The following is an 8096-nucleotide window of genomic DNA, read 5'->3' as shown; positions in this document are numbered from 1 at the left end:
ATCTCCCACCATGAAATGACAGCTTGCTCCAGCCCTTTCATAACAGAAGCCCTTGAGGTTTGCACCAAGGGAGCTTGATGAGGTTAGTAATCACTGTAGCACACAGAAAGCATTTATACCATGATCTTTTGTACATAAAGAGTTATATTGGTCCTGCCTCTAAAGCCAAGGGAGATTTACACGTATGGCTTTCTCCCAGCACTGAGGGAGGAGAAACTGAGGCTGTAAAATCCTGAAAGCCAGCAATTTATTCAAGAAGGGATGCTGAGAGCACTTGAATGCTCAAAGCTTATGCTATTTTACCTATAGTTTGCAGCACAGGAAACAAAGGATAGGATTTTCATTAAACCCTAGCATTTTTAGAGACACAGACTGTATTTTTTTTCCAAGTCACATTGACAGTCCTGCAAAAGTTCTCTCTGAGAGTTGTTACTACACAAGAGCTGCGTGCACAGCTCTGAGTGATTCACTGCCTGTTACCTGTTGCTGTAGTGGGAGCTGCTCTGAAGGACAGGCTGGGAAGGACCTTCCCGTCTTCTCTTCCTAAGATCTCTTCTGAGGTCTTCTGTCCTATTCTCCTTTGGCAGTCACCTCACTCCCACATAGTGATAGCACCTGACATGATCTCTCGTTAATGACTTATCTCCAAAAGCTGAAGAAATCTTTTCTGTCAAGTCTGTCTATGCTAAATGACTTTGGGAGAGAGGTACTTTGTGACCCAGGGTTCCCTGCTCACAGGTGTGACTGGGGGAATCCCAAACCTTTTCTTCAGTACTCCGCGTCTTGGGCTACAAGATACCTGGGAATCAAACCCAGGTAATATCCCTTTTCCTTTCTCAGAGCAGTCTCTAGTTTTAATTACCTCCTCCGTTCCTTCAGTAGCAGCACTTCATGGGAGTCCCCTCTTCTGTAGTTGGGAAATTGGGAAACAGAAATATGACACAATTAACTTCAATTACCAAAAATATTACTTTTATGGAAGAAAAGTGAAAATTTGACTTATTCCAGATCTGAAGCAGTGAGAGACACACAGTGAGATTATAGGGGAGTTTTCAGTCACCAAGGCTCACCCATGACCTTCAGAGAGGAAAAATGATCATGTTACTGCCTTTCCTCCCAGCTTCACAGCACTTTATATCCTTTAATCTCACACACTGAATCCTCTGTTTGCCTGGGCTTTGGGGATTCAACAACCCCTGTGTGCAGTTAGCACAGAGCAGGATTCCCCCATTACTTGCTGGTTTGATCCTGGCCACAGCCAGAAATGACTGCCCTGCCTCTGTATACACAACATGTACGTGGATCAGATACAAATTCGAACGTGCAACACAGCTCTACCCATGCTGTCTGCAGAAGACAAATTCATCCGCAGCAATGAAAAGTGCAAAGATAATTCAGTGTTTTCCACTTGATCCCAGGCGATGTTTCTTAGCATCCCTTGGCACATCCCTCCTTGCGCACCTGCCTCACCCCCCAGAAGCTATTGAGATGTTTGTTTTGCTGAGTCCAAGTCTCCTTTTGGTCTCCAAGGCTCTTCCAGAGAGATTAATCAATACTGTGCACACTGAACTTCTGTAGGGCCCATCACAGGAACCCCATTATCCCTCTAAAACATTTCAAGTCTGGTGTTTTGCCATCCCTTCTCTTTGAATGTATGAATGCCAACAGGCTAATACCAGCTGCATGTCTTGCAGACAACACCCATTGTTCAACCTGGAGCGCCATGTCCTTATTTTTATTTGAATGATTCTTCTTCTTTCCTGTAGTACACAAGGACCCCCAAAGGTTTTGCATTTGAGCTCCATCTGGTGCATCTTGGCTGCATGTAGCAAGGTCTCAGTGCCCATCCCCGCTGTGTAGGTCCTCCAGCGGGTCAAGACATCACCATGTCCCAGCGCTGGCTCATGGCTGTGCTCTCACAAGGGTTGATGACAAGCTCTTTGGTACTCTCATTCGTGTCTCCAATCATCTCAGTGTCCAAACAGAAGCGTGAAGCTATGTGTTCAATGTGTGACCCAACTTTACCCCATCGCTGAGGAGAGACACACACAAGAGGAGAAACAGGGGTGAACAAGCTTCCTCCTCATTATGCTTTTACTATACTGTTCCAGCATCAAGAGGACAGCGGTCACTAAGCCTTTGTGGCCTGATGCTGGGAAGTACAGGGTCCCCAAACCCACTCTGAGCAGAGCACACGCTGAGCATTTCTCCCATCAGAAGCACACTCATTTAAGCTCAGCCTCTGCCTGGCTTCAGGAAGATAATATATTACTAACAGCTTTTTCCCCAGGTCACTGGTTCAAATGCCAGCTCGATGATTAACTGCAGAGAAATGTTAACATCTGCTGGCTGACTGGCAGCCCGTGTGAACTAAATTGCCAGTTTTGGTTTGACTTCTGCAGATAAGTATCCAGATCACCACCCGCACTAATAGACATCCTTATCAACACACTCATTTAAGAGGCAAAGGGCTGAACAGGCCAGAGTCTGTACTCCCAGATAGACTGTGCTTCCCAGAGGAAGTCAGAGCACATGGGCGATTTGATGCGCAGTAGTACTATGCTGAAAGAAAGAGAACTTCAAAGAAAACGGGGGATCAATCACAGGGCTCACCTGCTTGTTATCACCTTCTTTGCAAGGTGACAGCAGCACCTGGGAACCAGGAAAAAGGGTGTACACAGACAAGCACAGCTGCTGCTGGCGGACTTGGTGGTTGTATGTGTATGTCCATTCCTGCAAAGAGGAAGAAAAACAAGGGAGGTGAGAGATCAGGGTTGATTCTTGGTATTCCACCTGGAAAGCAAACACTTTGGCTTGGATCCTGCCCCCTCTGAAACCAAGCACAAACCTCACTGACTTCAAGAGGCACCAGGACAGGTCACTAGGATGTTTCAAGCCTCCCCAAAACTGCAGCTGTCATTGGGGGACTGCATGTACCAAAGAAAACATCTACAAAAGCTGCTGGAAGAAAATGGTTCATGAGGCAAAGGATTTCCTAGCCTGAACTGGGCTGTGGTTGGGGAACAGGGGGATGGAAAAATGGCAAAAGAGAGGCAGAAATACTACACACAATGTGCAATCCTCTTTTTGAGAGGAAGAACAGCAGAAATGCTTTGCAGCTGGCAGCGGGAGAAAGAAGGTGATATATAGCAAATGTTTGCAATCCCCAGGATTCTGTTCCTAAACACAACAAAAATCAGGGATAAAGCTCCCCTTTATATCAAAGGAGTGGGACCAAACTCCAAACATTTGCTGTACTGGTTTGCTATGACCACTACTATTCCTGCTCCCCTGGGCTTGGAAGGATTTTCCTCATGCTGCTTTTAATGTTCACCTGCTTTTTATCAGCTCCTCAGCCCAAGAAATAGTCTTTGGGGGAGCAGAGACTCTTTGTCCTGTGTAAAGCTTACCATAAAACAGGGGCTCTCTGGGATCACCCTCTTTGTCACCCATGGATGTTTTTCTTGGGAGAAAAAGAGAAGTAGCTGATAGTTTAACCAGGATTTCAGAATGTGCTAGACAAAGCATCATGCGTGTCAGATACACTGCTTAGCCCAGGAGTATTTCACAGAAGTTTGCTCCAATGTTTCTTCCAGTTGAACATATTCTATCATTCACCTGTGCTCATATTACCCAAGAGCACCTCCTGGGGGTCTGAGATTGTCCAGGCAGGGATGTCTCCTGCTATTTGTGTGTGTACACAAGCAGACAAGAGATGCTTTGGCATACGGGAAACCGCAAACCACGCTTTTACATAACTCCAGAGGGTGACTTCTGGAACAAGTTTTTTGCCGATAACTTTGTGCAAGTATTAACTTTAAAATTAGGGCTGGAAGGGGTTTCTGAGGCCCTCTAGCTAGGGAGCAAAGCAGGATCAGCTCCTGCTGTGTAAATCGCTCTGAGATAGTAGTCTGATCGCTCTGAGCAGCAGTGGGAGCAAATGGAAAGCAGGTTGCTGAGCCATGGCAGGGCAGGTCAGCGGGACTGGACGACAAACAGCAGGCTGGTTTCACTAGCAGAGGGCGATAACCATGCTGGAGAGAGCAGGGCCAGGGAGCAAGAGGGTTTCTGCAACAGGGCCCAAAGGTGAAGGCAAATGCTTTGATGGGGTACAGGCTATGAGAACTGGGAAAGCTGCTGTGGAAGAAAAGGTGCAGAGAGAAAGCAAAACAGTTGAGAGCTCAGATATGGAGGAGTCAGAGCTCCGGGAGGAGTGAAGAGAGCAGGAGTGTTGGCAGTGGAGGGGAAGGCAGTGCTCAAACATACGGCAGTAAAGCTGGGTCTGGAAAAATGAAGGGTAAAAGGTGCTCCTGGGAGACTGCAACCCTTTCTGAGTGCCAGAGGGGGAAGTGAAGAATGGCTGCCCTGATCTCAGAGCTGGGATGCCTGCAGCTGCCCCTGACTTTGAATGGTGGAGGCTTTGGGTTGCATTAGCATGAGTTATTAGAGCAGGGAAACGCTTCCCCCCCTTTGGTATTTGTCACCATCAGGAGCTCTAACTCCTCTCCCCGGCTTCAAAACAGACAGCTACAGGCATTTAGTTCCTGGGAATATAAATCCCACTTCACTCAGGTTCTTAGCCACCTGGAAGGGAAAACAGGCTTTTGCACAGCAGACCCAGATTCACAAGGACTTCACACTGTGATCCTCACACCCTGTGCTTCTTAGCTTATTACTCCCCACCAGCTAATGGAAAGCAAACCTGGCTTTCTGAACAGCTTGCCCACAGGCTTCGCAGCGAGCGCTGCCCAGTGTTTCGGCACATAACAAGCATTCATTTTCAAAGCTGTAGTCTGCACCCAAAGGGCCTTCTGGCAACTACTTCTTCTTTGTCAGATGGAGCAGCGTTTACCTGATCCTACAGTGAATACGTTCCAGACATCCGAACCATGCACGCTGTCAGCTGCCATGTAAACCACCAGCCTGGGAAATCAGGTGCCAAATTAGTCCTGCATCTGTGAAGAATCAAGCCCTACGGGGCAAGCTCCAACACCTGTTCTTGGTGCCCACGCTGCTACAAGCTGCTTTGAAAACCTGCTTTACATTTTTAACCAATTGTTCATCGTTTTAGCTCAGGACAGGGTGCTGGAGCTGCACCTATGAGGCTCTTCAGTAGCAGCAAGTTAATCCTGTAACTCGTGTGTATGTTGAATCCCCCAACTAACTCAGGCCATGGGACTTTTTGTTTGTTTGTTTTGACCTCTTAACCTCCTTGCTTCACTGAGGCACCTCATGGAGGACTGCTCCTCCCAGAGGTTCTCCATGCTTTTCTTCCAGGCCAGGCTCTGTTCAAGCCTTCCCAATATTCACATCCTCTCAAGGCAGGACCATCCTCTCATTCAGCAAAGTGCCATTGGATAGACTGGGTGGTGGTAAACATCTCTGCTAAGCTGTCGTTCATCATAAGAAGTGAGGCCTTCAGAGCTAGATATATGCGTCAGTTCGATAGTTGACATTGAATCCTCCCCTCCTGCCCCCAGGCTGTCCTGCTGCTGTCTTTATCTAAACTGACAGATTTTCACATGGCTCTTCTATTTTGGCAGAATGGCTTTTTATGGAAGCTAGTCCTGTTGAAATGTTTTATCCAGTTCTAATCATGTCTTGTCTCTTCTCAGCCCCAGATGAAAGCCAGAGAAAATGACGCAGAAAATGAAGAAATTCCGGGGGGTGGAAAAGTCACTTGAACACCACAGAATCCATGAAAAGCTTTGAGTTAAAATACAGGCAAATGGCCGTGCAAATTTTTATCTTACCCCATCTCTTCCCTTATTTGTATCAGGTGGGATGAAAATTCCTGCTTTTTTTCCCCATGAGAAACTACTTTATCTTCTAAACCCTGGCACACTGAGCACTCAACGTGGCCAGCACAGCAGTAACAACAGCAGAGCTTCACACCCCAGAGGTTATGGTGGACGGGGCAGCCCAGGGTACTCCTAAAAAGAGAGACCTTCAAGAAGCTACACATGGCTTCAGGGCTGCAGACTGGCAGTTTAGAGGTGACCCTGGCACCAAGGAAAAACAGACATATGAGGTGAAACCGAGATCAAGGCTTCCTGCCTTTCCAAAGACAAAGATGAAGTGGTGGCAGAGCAAGGAGGAAGTGGGTGGACTGGGAGACCGGAGCTACCAGTTGCACACCACAACCAGCAATCCCCTTCCTCCAAAGCCTCGGATAACACTAACCCCCATCTGAGGCTTGCGACTATTCTTCAAGGCTTTAGCATCATTTGAGCAGGCACCTGTCACTGTTACTCAGCATCATTGTGAATTGAGGAAATTATTTTAAAATGTGACCTTTGGCTTGGCATAGCCTGGCTGGCAGAAGGAGAAAGGAGCCCCTCAGCCTAGCAAGGAGCAGCCCCGTGGGAGCCCGGCATTACATGACAGAGCTGTACGTGCTCTGCTGCCGAGCAAGAGGTCCGCCATACCCTAAAGCTGGGGTAGCAGCTAGAGAAAAATATTTCTGAAGAAGCCGGGAACAACCTCAGCCCTCAATTATCTTTTTAAAATCACAGGGAAGGATTTCCCAAGGCACACGACTGCATGGATCACCTAAGGATACCAAAGTGCTTCACTCGTCAAAAGGCCCTGGGATGCAACTAGCACTTACGTACATCTCAGGAGAGGGAAAGCAAAGTACAGAAGATGCCCATGGCAGCCCAGGTGCAGAGGTGACACTGCTGCCAGCCAGCTCCTCTTCTCTGCCGGCTCAGCCCAGCTCCCGCAGCTCCAGTCGGGCTACAGCTGGGGCAGGACGTGCCCATGGAGGAGGAGAACGAAGACTTTGGAGGGGAGGAAGGTCAGAAGTGAATTTTTGTGGTTGAGGTATCTCAGGAGGGACACTGTCAGGTTAGTTTGGATAGATGCTAAACGTTCTCCAAAGAAAGTGCAGATCTAGTCAGCCCACGGAGGTCCTCCAGCCAACTGGGGTAGGCTTCAGTGTCACAACAGGCAGATTATCACATTGCATTTCCTTCACAATGAGAGTCAAGGACACGCCACCCAAATGCAATGGCAGCCATTCAGCTCCAAAGCCCAGATATTTTTGGGTGCAGGCCAGATATTTTGGGGTGCAGGCCAGGGAAACGGATGCTGCAACTTTCCCAGTATTTCTTCACCTGTCTAGGAGATGACTAACTTTACACTCATCTTGCAGCTACTGCTTACATATGTGAATACCGGGCCAAAGCGCCTTCTGCTTTTTTATCTGAATATGTCAGGTTTCATGGAACTGCTAATGATTAATGGTTTATTAAATAAATCCCAGAGTCAGATGTCTATTCCAAAGATGTATGTACTAATATCAACTGACACTTAGTTTGAAAAGAAAAGCAATCACTCACATCTTCATCAGATAGACCAGGGCAAAATTATGATCAATTATCTTCTCTCAGATGCATTTCCCTTGTGAAAAATTAAATCAATCGGTTCATTCAGCAAATGAGACACAACAAGACCTAGAGTACCAAGGCTCCAGTGGGCAGAGCCCACTGTGCCCTGGGGATGGGCAGCACTGCATAAAGATCTCTGCCAGTCACTATCTCAAGAGCAGGTCCCTCTGAAAGCCACCCCAGCGGACAGAGCCTGTTCTGACTGCTACCAGACCTTCTGGAGATAGAAGGGGCAAGTGGATCCCAGGGAGGAGCTCTCCTACACAAAGATGAGGGGTCATCTTGTGCCTCAGTGCCCCTTTTAGTAATTCAGGACTAACACCAGACACCACCAGGGAGGGTTTGTGAGATGTGCTAGGGCTGTAAATCTGATTTCACCGCAGTCAGAGTATTCTTCTCTATTTACCCAAACTATGGATGCGGCCAGAGAGCTCACAATAGCCTTCCCCTGCACTACAGATAGAAAAAACTAAAGAGCAATTGATTGCCACCTGACAGCTCCTGTTCCTCAGTCCTCAAACCATGGTGATGTATGACAGCTCGGATCTTCTCACACTTGGTCCCAGGACTTCATGCATGTAATGTTGGGCTTGGGGAGTCTAGCAGGGAGACAGCTACAGAAGGGCAATCAAGCAACCAAATTAATGCTACTAACACTGGATCATAAAGGATCTGGATAGTCAGGATATTTCCATAGTACTTATT

The 8096-nt window shown here is 47.5% G+C and overlaps 1 protein-coding gene across 1 annotated transcript in view; it reads right to left on the bottom strand.

Annotated features, from left to right (window-relative positions):
* Positions 1-1873: 1873 nt before the first annotated feature.
* GALNT14 (polypeptide N-acetylgalactosaminyltransferase 14) overlaps positions 1874-8096 on the bottom strand; it is a 99192-nt gene continuing 92969 nt past the window's right edge. The window contains exons 14-15 of the mRNA XM_010577750.1: positions 2614-2733; positions 1874-2032 (exon numbers count right to left, since the gene is read on the bottom strand). Of these exons, the coding sequence (XP_010576052.1) occupies positions 1874-2032; positions 2614-2733 (279 nt within the window). The remainder of the gene's footprint in view (positions 2033-2613; positions 2734-8096) is intronic.

This window comes from Haliaeetus leucocephalus, unplaced genomic scaffold (assembly GCF_000737465.1).
Source record: "Haliaeetus leucocephalus isolate CR32 unplaced genomic scaffold, Haliaeetus_leucocephalus-4.0 Scaffold577, whole genome shotgun sequence".
In the NCBI taxonomy this organism is placed as follows: domain Eukaryota; kingdom Metazoa; phylum Chordata; class Aves; order Accipitriformes; family Accipitridae; genus Haliaeetus; species Haliaeetus leucocephalus.
The sequence above is the reverse complement of the archived record's forward strand: the minus strand, read 5'-3'. Positions and strand labels throughout refer to the sequence as shown.